Raw genomic sequence first — 20488 nt, 5'->3', positions numbered from 1 at the left:
TTGCGCCTCGAAACTCCTAAAAAAAAATTTGAAAAAAAACTTATGAGAATATCTGTAATGAGTAGGGAAAGTGTTATGCACAAGCCCACCGTTTTATTTAGACACATTTTCTCATTTAGAAGTCAATTTTTTGAAATTACGCTACTTTCTTGGTTTTTAGTGTGTATTAGCCCATAGATATGGCGCCTCAAAACATCTAAAAGAATTCTGAAAAAACCTTATGAGGACCTCTATAATGAGTTGAGAAAGCATTACATATAGTTTCACAATTTTTAGGCATATTTCGCATTTACAAATCAATTTCTAAAAATTACACGATTTTTTTATTTTTCGTGTGTATTAGCCCATAGATATTGTGACTTAGCGTACCCAATCTTTTTGAAAATAAAATTATAAGGACCTCCGAAATGAGTCGGCGAACTTTTAGTAGTTACGCGATTTTTTATGCTTTTCATGTGTATTAGCCCATGGATTTGGCACCTCGAAACACTTTAAAAAATTCTGAAAAAGCTTTGTGAGGACCTCCGTAATGAGTTGGGGAAGCATTAAGTACAGTCCCACCATTTTTTTCGAACATATTTTCGCATTTACAAGCCAACTTTTTGAAATTATGTGACTTTTTGTTTTCATCTGTGTTAGCTCATTGATTACGGAACCCTTTGTAGGGAATTGGAGGAGTAGTACATATAATCTCACCATTCTTTGAGTCTTTTTTTGGGCATTTAGGAGAGTCAATTCCACATGAATTGCGCAAACTCTCAGTTTTTCGTATGTTAGCCCATTAATGTTTTGGTTATATGACTTTTGAACGATTTCTTTGTGAAACCTTTGTGAATCCTCCAATAAATTTTTCAAAATGTGTGACTATCTTTATTTGAGCTCGAATGTTATGAATCCATTCATGATAAAAAAAAAAATTTATTTTAGTGTGTATTAATACATGAATTTTTAGATTTTTTATTGATCAAATTTTTTTCCCCAATTTTTCATGAATCTCAATACCTAGTGTATTAGTTCATAAATTTTTGGAAATTTAACTTACCACATCTTTTTTACCCTAAATTTTGCTAAAGCATTCGTAATGACCTAGTGAACACAATATTCATAGCTTCTATAGGATTCACCCCACTTTTTCTAAAGCATTTGTGTGTCACGAAACAAGAATTCAAAACGTTATTAATTTTTCATGTGTAATAACCCATGAACTACGAAAATATAAATACCAATTTTTTGAAACCCTCCCTCCTAATGACCATCAAATTGTGTGTACATGTTAATTTTCTTCAATTTGATCAATGTCATGTTTCCATTTGGAACATAACATACTTAAAAGCTAAACAGAAAAGTAGAAGACAAAATATCATTCATTCCATTGGAGAGAGGATCCAAATCTACAAATAATCCCAACTTGTAACTCAAGCATAGAGAGAGATAACTAGTACAACCCACATCCTAATACACCAGAATTCTAATTTTTTTTTTTTTGGAACAAATAATAATTTCACTAGCCCTTCCAACATTCTTCGCCGCAAAAAAATAATGCCTGCGCAATCTGCAACAGAGACGCGACTGCAGACATTAACCATAATCAGCCGTTCAATATAGCGCGCATAACTGCCCCGTAAATTATATGATACAAGAGAGGCTTGGTCTCATTTCAGACATGCTATTGAAGACTTGTGTCCTTGAATCTTGGCTTCTATTACCAATCATTCCCCACTTATAAGCGGACAGACTCACAGAGCAAACAACTACCACTCTCAACTCAGGTTACCATGATTACCATTGTGATTCGATTGCACCCCATTTTCTTCACTAGTGGAAGATTTAAGTGCCAAGGCTGGTACCGCAGTAAATCCATTCTCTTTGATTGATCCGTCTGTAGGAGCAGAAGTGATGGTTCTTTCCGATGGATTCACAGAAGACTCTTCTGGAACCACCGACTCAGTTTGTGTCTGCTGTTGCTGTAATAATTCCATACGCCTCAGAGATGGCACATCGCCATCACAGTACCTGCGCCACATACTCCTATATATTGACTCGATGTTTCGGGTGAACTTGGCCCCGTCACAAAGTGGTGATTTTGACATCAGTTCTCGCAGACTCATTCTCAAGTTCGATAGAGATGTAACATCTGAAGCCAGCTGTATAGCTGACTCAACGTACTCATCTTCATTCCTCGCCACAAGGTTTTCTAACCCTAAAATGCAAAATTGCCCACCAATTGTACAATGTGTTAGAACAAACTTATGATTTCCCCCTGAAACTTATTTCTCAGGGTCAATTGGCAAATGCAAGTACAAGAGCTCATAATATACAGGAAATTAATAAGAGCATGATCAAAAAAACATGCTTACCGACTGTTTTAAGAAGACTCACACCAACATTGTGCGCGTGTACGGAACCTCCCATAGTGACACAAGGAACTCCCATGTATAGTGATTCACATGTAGTGGTTGTTCCAGCATAAGGAAAAGTATCCAAGCTACAAAAGGAAGTCCATTTAGTTTCTTGATGAACAGGGATCTATCAAATACAGAATGTTTCTGCAGCTTCCGTGACAAGCTATGTTGCGACTTACTGTTGACAGAGTCTTGCAGCATATCTGTATGTTTGTATTTAACAATAATGCAAAGAAATAGTTGACTTCAGTGTAGAAAACACTAGTGAACAAAGGGATCATGACCTTTAATTTAGACATAACGTACGAGTAAGATGAGAAGAGCATGTGTATCGTATTCGTTGGGTATCTTCTAGGAGAAAGAAGAGAGATGGATAGTAATCGCATTGTATTCGTTGGGCATCTTCAAAGTTAAGCTTGATACCCCATATAAATTTGGAAGTGGAACTAAAAAAGACAGCCTTGTGAACAATTTACAAATGAAATCAAACGCTTGCACAGATTGCTGAATATAAGGCCACATGAGCAAAAGCATTACCTAATGTCCATGAGGGAATATGCTTGCATATGATCATGATTTAGAAGGATCAAGGGCAAAAGATCAACTCTCTGTGGCTCCAATCCCAACTGCTCTAGAATAGAAAGAAATCTCTGCCTCACACTATCGCAACAGAAAGGCTTGCACTTAACAATTAACCGAGAATGTGGAACTGCAGATAGAATTCTCGCCCAAACTTTTAGAACTTTCGGTGTTATCTGTATTGAAAGCAAGTCACAACATGAATATAAAGAGAAAGAACCACAGAATGCTATCAATGAATGATTGAATACAGTTGAACTTTAAAAACCACAAAACAATCCCACCACACACTTCTCAACGACACTTGTTTCCGGATTAATACCTTGGCAAGATTGTTGAAGCTACCAAATGTAACGAAGCCATTAGATAAAGCAGGTGCAGGACACACTGGCCCAGCTTCAGGAGAGGGTGTATAACAAAGAAAGCTATTTGGCAATCGGACTAACTCTTCCACGTGTCTGCCAAATTTTTTTATAGGATTAGCCACAAGATTGTCGTGAGATCCAACTTGGTAAGGTCAACATGAAAAAAAACTCTCTCCCACTTACTTCTGTTTTGCATTAGGTGGGTCAGCCATAGCATCAGTGATTCTATAATCAATAGTGGGCAAACCAGTTGTGTTAGGGTATCCAATCCAAGTCACCTAGTAGGAGAAACATATAGAATCATGAGACAGCGCAATAACAGCTCAAAAGTTCGTCATAGCAAGTAGATTAGTTTAAGACTTCCTTTATAGCAGGGAAACTTTGATAACTAAAAGCATAACCTGTTTTCCAGACGCTCAATAAGAGTGGTTGAATTAGCATAAACCAAAATGACTGTAAAATGAAAATAACTAACTCTCCCATTTCGTAAAAGATTTACCTTTGGCTTCAGCTGTCTTCATAAACTAATTAGCTTACCAATTTCAAATGAAAATTTTCAGCTATAGGCATGCTGGACAGCCGTTTTATAACAATTCCAATCACCCATGCAGTTCTCCTAGTAACACCGCTATCCATGTATATTAGAAAAAGATTGTCGTATGGTCAAAGAAGATGTACGTATTTTTCCTTCATACTCGATAAGATCCAAAATTTGAATCATAGGAAATTACAAGGCTAGCATGGACGAAAATCACTCTTGACATAATTCGGAATGATATCGAGTGCATACACAGTCATGACTTTGTATTACATGATGCACACCAATCTCCAGACCACCTTTAGAAATATGAACTTGGTAATAGCAACACCATGCTATACATATATCGCCATTGATCAAGCTCTTGGAAGCATAAAAGTCAATGAATGATGAGAGGAGATATTCCCTTGGGATTATTAATAAGCCTAATAAAGGAAAACAGAAGAACCACCAAATTCCAGTTTCTCACTGTATGTGAGCCCAGCTTAATCATTTCCCATTAAAATTATATTAAAAAAAAATGGAAGACCAGAACTTCCCCTTAAAAGCCAGACATGTTTCATGTGATGCAGTTGGGCTTCAGTCAGAGCAGCAATATTGAAATCGGAAACAATTAAGTTTAGGACATAAGATAAAGATTACCTGTACAGGCGCAGGTCGGCAAGCCATGGTTCCCAGTTTATTATTTGCTGTGTGGCCTGTAAGTTCAACCATGATATCAACTTTATCTTCTCTGATCATGCTGGATACCTTTTTCTCATCAATCCCGTAGATATCCCTCCAGAGACCACCCTTTTTCATGACTTTGTCCCTAAACCTGTTTGTTTTTGCATCTGCCTGCAGTTCCAAACAAAGAACCATATAAGAGCATTCCTTAATGATTTTGCCCAAAGAATGTCTTAATGATATAATCCGAACAGCAAACTAAGAGCTGTCTTTAAAAAAAAAAAATAGGCAATTGGAGATTGAAAAGAATACCTTTACAACAGATGAGTAAACCACCACCTTGTAGTTTGTGTAATCGTGATGGGCAAGTGGTGCTTCGATGAAGTATGAAACAGAGTGAGTAAAATAATCAGGTGAGACATATCCGATCACAAGAGGCCTTTCCGGAACTTTTGAGTTGTCCCATGAAGTGTACTGTGGATATAATTTCATAAAACGCCGACCCCAGTCTCTACATTATGCAACTTACAGTCAGGACAGGCACTAATAGATCCAGAAACAGAAACATGTGAAACCAAAAATACAGCCAATTATAGGTACATGTATATTACTAATTGTAATGACAAAGGCCACCTGAGGCTTTTTTCCATTATATTTAATAAGTCATATATGGGATTTTGAGGAAGTCCTATTAATCCAAGCAGCAAATGACGAAAAGAAAAATACATGAATAATACAGTGTCATGTTTAGGTACAGAACATATCAAATAGTAGAAAAACTCAAAGAAAGCATTCTTATCCGTGATCTTCTAAATTGATGAAAGTTGGAACACGATGGCCCACTTCTGACAGGAAACTCTCATTTCCTGACTAATCCAGAAACATGAAAGGCTAAACACTTGCTGGTCGAAACTTGTTATCTCATTTCGCTTGAAAGTTATAGCAGGTCACGGTTTAATGCTAACATCAACAGAGCTAATGAGAAACTTGAGGGCCGGTGAGCTTTATTGTAAGACTTGGAAAATTCAGCCATAAAATGTTGAGATCATTGGGCCTTCTCCAGTTACTGTTTTTTCCTCTACTTCAAGCACCTTTTTGCCAGGTAGACCAGAAGATATTTACTAGGTTATCAGTACGGTTATTTTGCGTCACCATTGAAACAAAAGTTGTTGAATCCTCAGGGATTAGTTCAAGCGGCGAAGGTTGAGGGACTTGTGACTTAGGTCACGGGTTTGGGCCCTGTGTCATTCGAACTAAGCTTCGTATTTAAGTAGATAAGGGTGGGTAGATGAGAGGCCCCAATAACCCGAGTTTCGAAGGTTGTGATTGGTGCAAAGGGTTTGCTCAGAATAATTTCTTGGTCATGAAAAATGAAAAAGGAAACCCTTCAGGGTGGCCCAATGGTTTGAGCTTGGGACTTCCATGTTGGAGGTCTCAAGTTCGAAACCCCTTGCAGTGAAAGCAAGGGGTATGCCTTCTGGGTCGAGCCTGATGCGGGTTGCCTCTCCTAGTGGTTTGCGAGCTATTGCATAGGAGCGGGGCTTTTACCCTTTGCGCATCCAAAGGTTAGCGACAACGGGTTTCCCTCGTCATCAAAAAAAATGAAAAAGGGCCCCCAGCTCACTTTATCTTTTTTTGTTTTTGGTGATAAAGAGGTTTATTAACCAAAATAAGTCATGTACAAAGCTCGAAGGGAAACTGGCTTATGGACATAGTCTCATGAGTCCAGCAGACAAAATAAATAAACAATACTATGCTATGCCAATAACTCCAGGGTAGAAATTAAGAGCATGAATTCCACTAGCTAGCTTGGGCTTTAGGCTCTCTCTTGACTGTTTCTTGGACAATCATTCTGGGCTGACTCAGGGTCTCTGGCATTGGTGAAATCTGGCATTCTTCTCCTGTCATATAAAATACACACAACCAGCAACAACAATCCTGAACATTTCTGCCATAGCCTTCCTTCTATTCACATGAGGGACCATCCATTGCTATCATCCTCCTAGCTCAGTGCAACCCTCTGATAATTCTGCCAGATTAGTAGCCTTTTAGTGCTTAATGGTACACCAAGATACCTAAAAGGCAAGCATCCCTCGTGTATTGTGTAACATGTTAAGAATATTCTGCGTAGTGGCAGTGTCACGTCCTCCAAAATACACAGATCTTTTGTTAACATTGGCTTTAAGGCCAGAGGCTGCAGAAAAGTTCTGAAAGCAAACAAACAGTTTCATCACAGAGATCTAATCCCCTTTGCAGACCAGCAATAAGTCATCACTAAATCCTAGTGGGATAGTATTAAGCTTTTCACATTTAGGGTGAATTAAAATCGGGATTTCTCCTCAGAAGCATGGTAAAGTAATGTTGTCTCTCTTAGCAGGAAAGGTGAGAGGAGATGACCCTATCTTAATCCCCTCTTAGCAGGAAACGTTGTGAGCATACCATTAACAACAATTCCATAGAGACAACAGTCACACAAGTCATAAACCCATTTGACAAAACCATCAGGAAAGTTGAGACTGATCAGCCCTTGTTCAAGAAATACCAACATAATGGACTCGTAGCCTTTTGCATATCCACCTTTAGCATGCATCTTGGAGAAATACCTGATTCTCCATACCCTTTGACCAATTCATGACACAAGATGAAGTTTACATTTATCAGTCATCCACGTACAACAGCAAATTGAGTGTGTTATCCACCAACTTATCCATCATAGTTTGCAGCCTCTTGGTCAAAATTTTGGAATAATATTTGCAACACACAGCAGCAGGATATAGGTTTATATTCTCTGATTGAGGTATAATATTGCACTTTGGGAATGAGAGTAACACTAGTACAGTTCACAACAGCAGGCATACTCAGGGTATCAAAGAAATTCAATATAGGATCAGTAACATTGCTGTCTATAACTGGCCATGATTTTTCAAGGAAACAAGCATTCAATCCGTTATGGCCTGAGGAATTCATTCCATCAATAAAGCTTAAAGAACCTCCTCAGATGTAACAGGGGCAATTAGATGCAGCTGGTATAGTTGGTAAGGAACTAGTATTAGAACCAAGACATTGCTTATAGAAGTTAAATTCCTCTTTTTCAATATTATTTTCACCGTGTATCTGAGTCCCACACTCGGTAGTCAAATTGGAAAAATCCTATTTTGTGCAATCCTGCTTTTCATGTTGGCAAAAGAGTACCTGAATTTGGGTCCCGCAACTTCAGCTGATGGACTCACTATTCTTTCCTAATAAGACCCTGCTCAGTTGAGGACAACTTCTCAAATTGTGCCCTGACCTCCTTTTCAGTCTCCACGAGCTCCTGGTGCAGGCCATCTGCAAGTTGTCTAGGGATCTCCACCGGCCTTTCTATGACAGTATTGAGTTTCTCTGAGACTCAAACCTTTCTCTGCGAGCTTGTTCCCAGTGAATAGAGTGTTCCATCCACCATTAGTGCCAGCCTCAGTTTGCTAACCTCCATTGGGGTATGGGTTACAGTCCCAGATGTCACTGTTCCATTTGTCGACTCAACCCCCAACATTTGGGCACTAGGGTTTAGTGGAGTATCGCCATTGATCACAGTCCCGACCTCATCAATCGCCAATAACTCAATAGCCTTCTTCGACCCAGTCATGGTTCCATCTATGACTTGCGAATCTGGTTCTGTAGTTACTGGCTTAACACTCCCTGCACATGCAGTGGCACGAACATTCTACAGCTGCATCATAACTCCCTGGCTTCCCGATGGGGGTAGCCTCACCCATGGAAGCTTGCTTATCAGTGTCTCCAATCCAATGGTAGGTGCAGATTGCTTGCCATTCTTCATAAGCTTAAGGTCCGATATGTCTAGCTGCATCTTTCTTTTGATGAAGTGTAGCTGCATCTTTCTCAATCATCCCTTTGCCATTCTGGTGAAGGGTGCACACTGGAGACTACTAAAGTGCACCAGGGAGGAGAGAAAAACCACAAGCTATTCCTACCTGTACTAGAATCATATCATATTGGCATTTGACCTAGTGGATGAAATATAAAAATCCATATAACGTAGGACTAGAGTTCTATTGTTAGCACCGGCTTCCCCACTGTATAGATATAGGAAGACAATGATGCTCGAAGGACTTACGAGAAACTGAAAAGATGAGATTTATGTGGTTTAACTCTCCTATGTAATGGAACTTCTGATTGATCTCCTGAAAATGGATTAAAAGAGGTTTCTATGGGCACATCCCCATAGTTACTTAGTGTCAGAAAGGGGGAAGTTGATACCTGTGATTATGTAAAGCAGACTACAATAAAGGTTCTCATGTCCATGTTAGGCACCATAGCGTACAATCACACATCAACATCAAGATTATACAGCAAACATGATTGACCACATATATATATATTTTGTTGATCAGTATGATTGACCACATATATACTATTCTTTTTAATGCACAATCAAAGGAAACTCATATATCAGTCATGTCCTTAAAAAGTTAAAATATAGTTGTTATTTGTATTATGCTTTTGACATTGTTATTCGTATTATGCTTTTGGCATTTTCTTTGATAAAAATCTCACAAGGCTATTGTTATTAGTACTATGCCTATCGACTATCTTCTGTGCAAAGAAGACTTCCTCAAATTCTTCCTTACTCTTTCAGCATGCACAACTTTCTTTATCCTTTTTCCCTACTTGTTAATTTCCCTTTTTCTCCCATGCTAGGTAGCACTTGCAGCATCATATATTATACAATAGATCCCACAAGAAAGATGTAAATAAAACCTGTGAGCCTCATATAACTTGTCATCAGTTCCTTCATTAATGTAGTTCATGGCAAGTAACCGGTTCTGCAGAACACAAAATAAAGAAACATGAAACGAGTTTTAGCAAATCCAAAAACTTCTAAACGAAGACGCAAAAATTCCCATCTCATTTTGGTCAAGTAAGAAATTCCCCTCTCATATGCATAGTCAAGAGATTATCAGACATTGACTCACTTTCAAATATATCGCATTCCAACATCTCAGTTTTGTCTTAAAGGACTTGAAATATAACAGTTTTTCCTAACTGACAGTTATTTTATTTTTTATTTTGAGGAAAAGAAAAAGATATTCGGATAAGTAGCCAAGGCTAAATATCCATCAAAAGTAGCATCTAATGATCGAATTCATCTATTTTACAAATATTTTCAAGAAAAGTATTTATATCAAAAGAAGGGTCTTGCAGAAAAAGTCGGGATACTTCCAAAATCGTAAGAGAATAGGCAATACCTGGCCGGCATTTCGGGAATCAGGATCTATCTTGAGGCATTGCTCATATGCTTCAATGGCCAGGGATATATTGCCTGCATCCCTGTAAAGAACTCCTGTACAATTCCCAACAAATAGTCGATTATCCCAATAACCTAAGGAGTAATACTTCAAGGATTTAAAATATACATCTGCAAGGTTAATCACTTTCCACAACTAAATCGATTACTGAGACAAATGTGACAGCATAAACGACCTAAAAGATGGCTCCAACGAAGAATTTATCAATAAAATTGGATGGCTTAATGAGGAATTTGTGGATGAAAACATCAGAAGAGTGGAAATAGGTAATTCCACAAAAAGACAGGGACCCCAGGATTTGAAGATGGGGGGGCACTACTAAGAGTGACTCAAGGGTAAGGCAAGGAGTGACAAGACCCTTGTTGAATATGGTGTCTTCTCACTTCATCTTGTATTCCAGGGCTCATCTATAAAACGCGAAGAATTGTCTCTAAACCAAGCACTTAGTTGAGAAAATTATTTTTCATAAAAAATCTATCCATCTCTAATCACAAGAATCAACAACACATTATTGCAAAAAGGAAATATGCTTATAAAGAAGAACCTACCAATTTACCCAGAGATAATAGGACTTCAATTATACAGTGAAGAATATTACTAAGTTGTAGATTTTCGAGCAATATTATATTTTGTTTAGAATTGTGCTAGGGAAAATTAGTCTTCTATTTTGTTTAGAATTGTGCTATGGCTTTTATTTGTTTTCAAATTCAAATATGTAAGGAATGGGACCGGATGACAAAAAAAAAAGGGTGGTTAAGAAAGGGGTGGGGCCAGATGAAGTGGCAAAAATAAAAGTAATTTTTAAAAAGTTTTTTTTAAGAGAAAAGGCTGAACTTAAAGTTAAAAAATGGTGCCTTCATCGAGAATCGATCTCGTGCAGTTGTGCATCAAGCTGGCACGTTCAACTAGTGCACACACAACAACTTTTGTTTGTTAGGGTGCACAACTAAATATATATTCATTTCATCGACTGTCTATACATATATATACGACTTTCAAAAAAAAAGTTACTGTGCCAGCTTGAAAGAGTCGTATATATATGTATAGACAGTCCTCGAATCAATCATTTTCTCAACTGGTGCGAGGAGAAAGCTTCCTATATGTTTCAAGTAGTTACATTATAAATGTCAGAAATAATGTTCTAGAGGAAGTAGCACCATAACAACCAAAAGTGCAACTGAGATAGTTAATTTGCTTCTTCTTTTTCCTGAGGGGCTAGGCAGCGCAACATTATACAGAAACTGGGATGAGAAAGAAATAGACACGAGATGCATAGAGAAACAAAACAGACTGTAAGTTTACACACATAAAAGAGAGGTGGAATAAGGACCTAAATTATTATATGCCTCAGCATATGTTGGATTTGCAATGATAGCTTTCTCAATCATGCTAGCAGCAGCATCCATTTTACCCTGCGAGCAATCAAGAAAGATGTTACTAATAACAGGACATGACAATACTACACAGACACTAGCAGATATCAATCAATGTTCACCTGAACAGTGTAAACTACTCCGAGATTGTTTAATGACTGAGAGAAGTTTGGTTTGATTGACAAAGCCAACTGTGAAACATGCAATAGCAAATTGAATAAAACATTTATATCCTCAGCCAACCCAAATATAAAAAAACACGTGCAAGATAATTGCCTGATAACATTCAACTGCTTTATCAAGGTTGTCCCTATCCTTGTATATCACTCCCAAATTGTTGCATGCTTCAGCACAATGAGGATTGAAGTGGAAAGCAAGTTCATAGAACACAATAGCCTGCACGTGAAAATAAATCATCAACACCTTCACAATGGCAACAAGAATAAGTTTCTCATCCAGGAGAAGAAATGACTAACAAGAGTGGAACGATGGGAAAAAGAGAGAAGATAATGGGAAGGTACTGAAAACTAAACACTTGAGGCACTCTACATCTATGTACTCCCTCTGTCCCATTTTAGTGGCCTTGTTTGACTGTGCATAGAATTTAAGAGACTTTTGAAACTAGTGGTCTAAAACAAGCCATAGACATTTGTGATAAATTATCTCATTGAAAGGGAAAAAAGGGATTATAAAGTTATATGATTTCTAAACACAAGAAGTGGTCATTTGTTTTGGCCTTTGGGATAGACTAAAAAGAGAAGTGTGCCACATAAATTGGGACAGAGGAAATTGTAGAGGTTGAACCTCAGCCATTGTGGGCTGCAGAAATAAGTGCAATCCTTGAAAAATGTGGCTCCTCAATGTTGATCTACATACCCCACAAAACTAACCAACAACCTCATAGCTGATAACTAAACAATCCTGTTACTGCATTATGCTACAGACCTTATGTCAACTGCAAGAGCACATATTATTCTAAAATGTTGTCACTTTTGAGGCAAGTGGAGGGACTCGAGCACAAAATTACCATGTCAAATTTCAGCATTTCACCATAGGCAACACCCAGATTATACATAGCATCAGCATAGTGCCAGTTATAGCAAAGAGCTTTCTTGTAATATGCCACACCTTGGTTGATGTCTCCTTCCAACTTAACCTGAAAAGGAAACAAGAATTCATCAGCATGACAAAATTTTAGAAGTTCTAGAAGAAGTGACCTAAGAAAGCAGGAAAGCTCTAACTTGCTTTATTATAATGAAGAAGGAAAAAATCTAATTTGTTAAAATGTAAAACTGCTGATAAAAGATAAGAGCAAGCATATGTCTTCATATTTGTTCCCTTGAAAAGGTGATCATTGTTAAATTAGGTCTTGGGCCTAAGTCACACCCCAAAAGCTAGTTCAAAGGGATTGTCCAAATTTTATATGGAGACCACCCATCTCTTTAACGATGTGGGATTTTCTCATTCTTTAACAATAATGTTCATATATACTCAAGGTAACCTCCATTTTTTCCAAATGGATTGGGGCAGCTAGTTGTCAATTGGAAACTTCTTATGCTGCTATGATAATATTTCAGCCTTCATAGCAAGCAGTATCTGCTAAATGCTCACCACTCAATATTTATCCTTCAATGGCTTTTTTGACTTTGAAATAAGCAAGGACTTTTTCTTTGAAACATAAGGCTGTATTTGGTTTAAATATCAATTTGAATTAAACACTGGCAGGGTTCAAAACAACTGTGTCCAACTTATTGTATGAAAAAGAGCTTATTAAAATTCGTATGGATTTCTCATTTAAAATTGGACGTATGTTCATCTAGAACAAGAATAAAATTAAATACTTAAAATAATAAACTTGAAACATATCTTCTAATGTTCAACAAGAAGCAAAAGATAGATGTGTGAACAATAAGGCAGAAAGTGATTGGGAAATGCTTCTAAACACGATTACCATGCTCTTCACTAAGAAATTGCAATATGGCTATCACATTAACAGTACAGGAAGCCGATATAGAGATAGCAATAACTGCTAAATTAGTAAGAAGTCTTCACATTGAAGGATTTGAATGCCATTTAATGAAGTTGGGACTATTCACACACTAATTTACCTTTGTGCCTAAATCAGTCAGAGCAATTGCCATGTTGTTCTTTGCGATCTCAAAATTTGGGGACACAGCTAAACACCTGAATAAGCATAAACAGAAATAAAAGTAACAAGATGGAGACTGCAAATCATATAGCCACCTCAAATAAAATACAAACTTCAATTAAATAAACTGAATTTAACATTGAAGCAACCTCTCATAACAAGCAATTGCAGACTCCAAATCCCCACGATTTTTGAATATAACACCCATATTGCAATAAGCTTCAGCATACATGGGCCGCTCCAGTGCAGCCTTCTCATAGCAATTAAGAGCCATATCGTATTGCATCATTTCTGAATATACAACGCCAAGGTTATAGTAAGCAGGCTGCAAATACAACACAACATGTTAAAGTTTGGGCTTCCGTGATAAAGCCATGGAAAGCAAAGTAAAAAAGGTCACTGGAAAGTGGAATTAATCACCGCATAGTGTGAATCAATTTTGATAGCTTCATAGTATTTTTGAATTCCCTCCTGAGTGTTGCCAGCAAGCTTCAGGCTGGTTCCAATATCAGTCAATACAATCGCAAGGCATTCTGCTGCTGGTGTATATGAGGGGTCAGCTTTAAGTGCTTTCTCATAGGACTGCATTGATTTAAATTAAAGATAAAGATTAACTGAAAATTATAAATGAAGCAAAAGAGAGCTCAGGATAGTGATAAGCTTCTGATTCAAATTCAACATAAAAATTAAGTGAACATAAATGAATAGATTAATTGCTTCAAACAGTGGTTATTTCGTCACAAAAAAACAAAAGGAAAAAAAACACCAGAATAATTTAAAGCAACTCATGTAAACTTTTGAGTAAACTAATGAAGCTAGATCATTTGCTTAATCAGAATTCCATCTAATTCAGAACACTTCTTAAATCTTTTAGTTTGAATTAACCTTGTCAAAATGATGCCCCAAGGGCTCAGCTCACTTGGCAAATGTTGAGAGATTTGAGAGGATCCAAACAGATTTCTCGATATCAAAAAATTAACTTGTTAAAACTATCATATAAGAGGTCAATTTACCATCTCTAGAGCAATTTTTTTCCAGCTCTTCCATCTAGGCAGACTTTCAAATCAAGTCACATTCGCACCATAAGAATGAAAATGCAATACTCCTTGATGCATTTCTATCTTTTTCTTTTTGAAATTACCTTGGTGCATATTTCTATCTTCAAGGCCTTTAAGCCTCCATTCTACCAACAACCGAAGTCCACTTCGGTATTCAACTATTTGTACCTAGCTTTTAGCTTGATGTTTATCAGCCTAGCTCGTCAAAGATCTGAAATCTTTGAACTAATTAAAATAATATTTCAACTCGTTTGCTGCAAAAAAGGTAAGCATTCATCTACTCTCATTTATACCATATTTTTCTCCAAATTTATATCTCTTCCCACCTGCTTCTATTCATTTCTTCCTTCAAGAAAATTGACAGAGCACTGGCTCCTCGGCAAGCATATTAGTAAAAGTTATTACTAGTTACTTCCAAGCTTCTTATAGGTCTCTTGCGTCAATGAGAAGGATTCAATGCTATACAAAATTAAAGAAACTACAAAAAAATAATTAGACTTGGGGACTGCTTTGGACTGTTTTTCTTGAGCCAGGGGTCTATTACAATCAGTCTCTTTACCTCTAAGGTAGGGTAAGGTCTATGTACACTCTACCTTCCCCAAACCCCACTTTGTGGGACTGAACTGGATATGTTGTTGTACCAAAGAGTTAGACTAAGTTCCTTCGTCTCCTCCTCCTCCTCCCGCTCTTCCAACTGGACATAAACTCTTTCACAGTATTTTGCATTGCTCAGTGGTGCCAAACCAATTAAAATATCCCACACTAAACTCATGGTTAGTTCACAATGTATAAGAAGATGATCCACGTCTCACCCGCCTACTTACACATGTAGCACCAACTGTCATAAATAACCTTAAGCTTTCTGAGACATTCTACTGTCAAAATCACCCCTTTAGTAGCTAGCCATGTAGAAAAAAAAAACACTTTTTTTTGGGTACACTTGGAACCCATAATGCATAACTGTATTTTTGCTTTAAAATGGGTCATGCCGGAGACCATAAAAGAGGCAAAACTGGAGCTTGTGGAGAGTTTATAAAGCTATCTAAAAAATTTGGAGGATGATCCTGCTGCTATCTTCTAGTCCATATGGAATGAAAGGTATGAGGTGTTTTGATGGAATCTCAACTCCAAATCACTTCCTCAAGACAAAGTGCTTACATTATCCTTTTTGCTGGATTGATATGACTACTGTAATTAGCACTAATCAGTTGTTGGATTTGTTAGGTCCCTTATCTTAGATTTGGCACTGAAAAGGGATTCATTAGTTCATTTGTTAATACTTTTTCCTTCCCTTCTAACTACACATCTACTTTAAGCTCTTTTGTGGATGACGCATTGTTTATCCCCCTCCCCCCCCCCCCAAAAAAAAAAGAAAGAGGAAGATGAGATTATCACAGCAGTTTATTTCTGTCAAACCTATCAAAACAAGGAATCATGAGTTATTAACATCAGAAGCTCCACTACATTCATAACAGATTGAATGTACAACAACATCATGCCAGTGCAGTTCTACAAAGAGGGGTCTGGGTCAGTGTCATAAAAAGCAAGGAAAAGCACGCTTCAAGCGCGAGGCGAAGCGAGCGCAGCCCCTGCGCTTTTATTTCCTGAAGCAAGGCGACATTGAAAAAGCGCTCGCTTCTACTGTAGAAGCGAGAAGTGCAAGGAAAGCGCAAGCGTGAAAAAGCGCTAAAGGTTTTTTTTTATTTCTGAAATCCTTGCGCGACTTCACGTACCTCTTTCGCGACTCCAAATTTATTTTTTGGACTGCTGCTGTAAGTTCTCTTCCTGTCTTCTTCTTTGCGACTGCTCTGCGACTTTTTTTCTATTTTTAATTGCTGCCACGCTTCCACTGCTGTAAGTTCTCTTCTTCTTTTCTTCTTCTCTACGAGGCTGATGCGACTGATTCTTTTGTGATTTAATTATGCTTTTTCTTTATATGTTATGACTTATGAGGATTATTGAATATCTATTTACCTTTTTGCTAATTATATATTACCTCTATTTAGTTATTTAATATTTTTTTATACTAAATATGGATTTACTTTTTAAAAAAAAGCGCACTTCGCTTCTCGCTTTTGTGAAGCGAGCCCTCGTAGCTTTTTTCCGCTTCTCGCTTCACCAAAACACTAGTGTAGAGTGTATGCAGACTTAAACTCTACCACTAAGGTGAGGTAGGTAGGTTGTTTCCAATAGACCCTTGGCTCAAAACAAAACAGTCCAGAAAAGGACGTAATGGAAGTGCAAGAGACGAGAGATCGTAACAAGAACAACATATAGTAGCAGAACAGTATTACAACAAATAATACTATGTTCGAACTAAACAAAATAACAGATATCAACAGAAATCGAAGAAAAGGAAACTACAAGAGTAGTTTTATGACTACTTGTAAGGCAACAGGACAATCCATTCCAACCTACTAGTATGGGCGCACTCCTACCTACTAATCTCCTAGCCTTATTCATGTCCTCCACACCTTCCTATCTAAGGGTCATGTTATAGGTAAGACGCAACTATGTCATGTCATGTCTTATCACCTCTCCCCAATAACATCTCCAATGTGATCATTATTATTGGATACCACTAAATGTGATCGGATAACTATTGCTAAATACCAGTAAAGATAACTTCAGGCACATACCTCAGCAGCCTCGACCAGGCGACCCTCATCTTTGTACAAAATTCCGCAATGGGTGAGGGCACATGCATTTTGTGGGTCCACTTTGATAGCTTCAGAAAAACTTTCAAAAGCAAGCCTCCCCGTATTTTGCATCTGCAGGCAAATACCTTTGCCAATCAGAGACTCAATACTCTTGCTATCCTTCTCCAACACACTCTCATAGATTGCAAGTGCATCAACAAACTTGTTCCTAGAGCGAAGAATATTTGCATAAGTGATGGCATCCTTGTCTTCAAAAATCTTCTTTACATGACTTATTCTACCAGGAGAACCTTTGGAACCAGAAGAAGATTGTCCTCCCTTCAGAAAACCATTGTTACCAAGTGACTCACTTTCCTTTCCATTCTCGACATCTTTTTCCGTCCACGCCATCTACCTAGACCTGCAGAACCACTTGAACCTGTCAAAAAGAAAAAGTAGCTTCTTTTAACAATCAACCAGGAAAAAAGTAACAAGAAAAGGTTGTGATAAGCTGTAACATCCACAATTAAAGTTTAACATCTAGTTCACATTTAATCCTTCAAGACACATCACCAAAAATAAAAGTTACAACAATTTAAGCACAATTAGGTGTTCATGGTGACTATTGAATTAAGTATCAAGTAAGTACACTCTCGTAATATTCTAAACAAACATATATCAATTACAAACAGATGAACAAAGCTTGAACTGTTAACTACTCTCTCTTTTTCAATTTAATTGTCTGAATTTGACTTGGCATGAAGTTTAAGAAACTAAAGAAGATGTCCTTCAATCTCATGGGCTTAACATGTCATGCGGAAAGTTAGGAAGTTGAATAAAGAATTACCAAAAAGGGTAATCAACATTCTTTTTCGAACATACTAAAAATGGAAGCAAGACAAGCAAATTGAAACTAAACAAGTAAAAAAGATCATTAATTCAACACTCAAATGAATAACAAAGATTCCACCATTGCAAATGTTGTTATTTCTAGTACAACGATCCTAACTAGTTTACCCTAACTTCAACAATAAATGAAATAGTACATTACTATCCAACAAACAAAATTTACCCAAAAAAGACTCAGCTTTCACCAAAACCCCATATCAGATAAACCCCTAAAAACTAAAAAGACAGTTTTTTTTTCACAAAAATCAACTCTAATACTGAAACTAAACATGACCCATTACACAAAAACATAAACTGATCATGATTAACCCAAATAAAACTCAAGAAAAATTAGGGCAAACAGTTCGAAACCCTCACCTATTCAATCAATTTCACTGCTGTTATGCTTCCACCATAACTCCCACACAGCTTCTTTGATTTCTGTTTGTTGGGTGGTAGGGTAAGTGGGGTGGGGTGGGTGGGGGTGGGGTAGGGGACAAGTAGCAGGGTCTCTTTCCGACACTGAAGTTTGATGTCTGCCAAAGCACCGGAGCCCCTGGTGTTCGTCCGTTAACTACAATGGCAAACATATACAGAAGGACTCTTTATCAATTACCCTTATCTATTCACATATTTACGATATTGCCACCGTTTTTGCGCCGTGTGAGTTTTTTTGTCATATACTACCCTTATAATTTGTTTAAACTTGTTTAAACCCCCATATAGTTTGTTTAACTCTGTTTTTGACACTATACTTTGTGATATTTGAGCCTTTTTCTAATTTTTGAGTTTTTGAACTAATTTTTTTTTTTTTAATGAACTTGTTGGCTAAGTTTTAGATAAAAGGCAATTGGTGGATGAGATATTAAAAAGGAAAAAATTAATTGGAGTGGTTAGAAGAAATATTTGTCTGGTATAATTTAATAAAATTTGCTCATTAATTATTTGTAGAATTTTTATGAGAAGTATGTTAAACAAATAAAAAAAATAGTCAAATGATATTTATGAATGTTGGTATTTGTTCAATTTATTTCTTTTCTTGTTTTATTATATTCTTGCTTTATTTATTCATTTATATCTTAGTTCTTTTGTTGATGTGAATTGTATTTTAAATTTGACTAATTCTGATTTTTACTATGTTGTTTGTTCGATTCAATCTCAGCATAATTCTAAGTTAGTGGCTTTTATCCAAAGTAAAGCTAAAATAGAGAGAAAAAAATATAACCATGAGGATTTGAACCTTAGCGCCAAACATTTTTGCACACTATTGCCACTAAGCTAGTGCTCTATTCCTGAAAAATTATTCCGTCTTTTAATTAAATAACCGTTTTAATGCAGACCCCATTAAATAAAATATACAAAATGTTAATGCTAGTGCTCTATTCCTGAAAAATTATTCCATTTTTTAAATAAATAACCATTTTAAAGCAGACCCCATTAAATAAAATATACAAAATGTTAACACTGAGATTTGAACTTGGGTGTTGTGATCATATTGAGCACACTTTTACCACTGAGTTACAGCTCAATAGTAATTTTGAGGGTGTCCAAAATACTTAATATAACAATATAAAGTAAGATTTGGCCTATGTATATAACGAAATTTTCCGACAAAGGGTGTCCAATTGGACAACTTGAAGCAAGTGTAGCTCCGCCCCTGTCGAACCCCACTCGTAATATTTCACTTTCCTTATTACTTGTTGTGTTATCTTCACTATCATTTTTTCATACAGTTTGATTTGTTGCACCTTGAACAGATGATCTTTCGAAAATAATTTTTCTATCTTCACGAGATAGTGCAAGGCTTGTGTACATTCTCTACTCTCTACAAATTTTACATGTGAAATTTCACTGGGTATGTTATTGTTGAGCACAATTAGGTATTCATGAATCATGATGTCCATTGAATTAAATATCGATAAAGTTACTTTGGAGATATTCCAAAGATACATGTATCTCTCACAATCAAATTAATTTCATTGTTTGATTTAACTTTTGACATTTCAGTTTATGAATTTACTAAGACTTTTTGTGTGTGTATTTTTTTAAATATTTAATCTTCTTCACAATAGAGCTTGTTGAAAAAATGATAAAGTCTAAAAGTGCTTGTTGTTTGTAACTTTGAAAATAAAATTGATCAAAATATATTTAAGGTACTGATTTAAATAAATCTATCCATATATAAGAATACCATTTTATCATTTTTCTTGAGTACAATCGTTAATATGGTCTAGACCCGTTAGATTGGTCTGGCCTAATTTGAGATTAAATAGGATTGTGTTAAGATTTTTGAAATCCGTTTAAGAAAAGTGTTTTTTAGCCCGACCTGAATAAGTTTGTTGATTTTTGGGACTTGAGAAATATCGGTAAAACTGCCCCGTAGACCAATAAAAATTAATTAAAAATAGGGAAAATTACGCGGTTAAGCAAACTTACACTTACTCATCATAGCTATAGTTTGCTATAATTACCACTCACGATAAATATTATGCATTGACTTCGAGTTTTTATAATTAGCTACATTT

General features: G+C 36.7%; 1 protein-coding gene across 2 annotated transcripts; it reads right to left on the bottom strand.

Moving 5' to 3' along the window:
- Positions 1–1346: 1346 nt before the first annotated feature.
- Positions 1347–18551, bottom strand: SPY (protein). 2 transcript variants are annotated; one of them, XM_010327406.4, is made up of 18 exons: positions 18342–18551; positions 17076–17496; positions 13799–13960; positions 13528–13703; positions 13338–13413; positions 12257–12385; positions 11506–11625; positions 11352–11420; positions 11187–11268; positions 9797–9891; positions 9309–9373; positions 4863–5061; positions 4527–4721; positions 3530–3624; positions 3304–3439; positions 2940–3157; positions 2358–2485; positions 1347–2200 (listed from the first exon to the last, which is right to left on the bottom strand). In XM_010327406.4, the coding sequence occupies exons 2-18, from the start codon at positions 17484–17486 to the stop codon at positions 1761–1763; spliced, it is 2796 nt and encodes a 931-aa protein (XP_010325708.1). In that variant the 5' UTR covers positions 17487–17496; positions 18342–18551; the 3' UTR covers positions 1347–1760. The 2 variants fall into 2 exon arrangements, with proteins under 2 accessions (XP_010325708.1, NP_001233937.1); NM_001247008.2 differs by having other exon boundaries at positions 1509–2200; positions 17076–17514; positions 18342–18509.
- Positions 18552–20488: the final 1937 nt, after the last annotated feature.

This window comes from Solanum lycopersicum, chromosome 9 (assembly GCF_036512215.1).
Source record: "Solanum lycopersicum chromosome 9, SLM_r2.1".
Classification (NCBI taxonomy): domain Eukaryota; kingdom Viridiplantae; phylum Streptophyta; class Magnoliopsida; order Solanales; family Solanaceae; genus Solanum; species Solanum lycopersicum.
The sequence above is the reverse complement of the archived record's forward strand: the minus strand, read 5'-3'. Positions and strand labels throughout refer to the sequence as shown.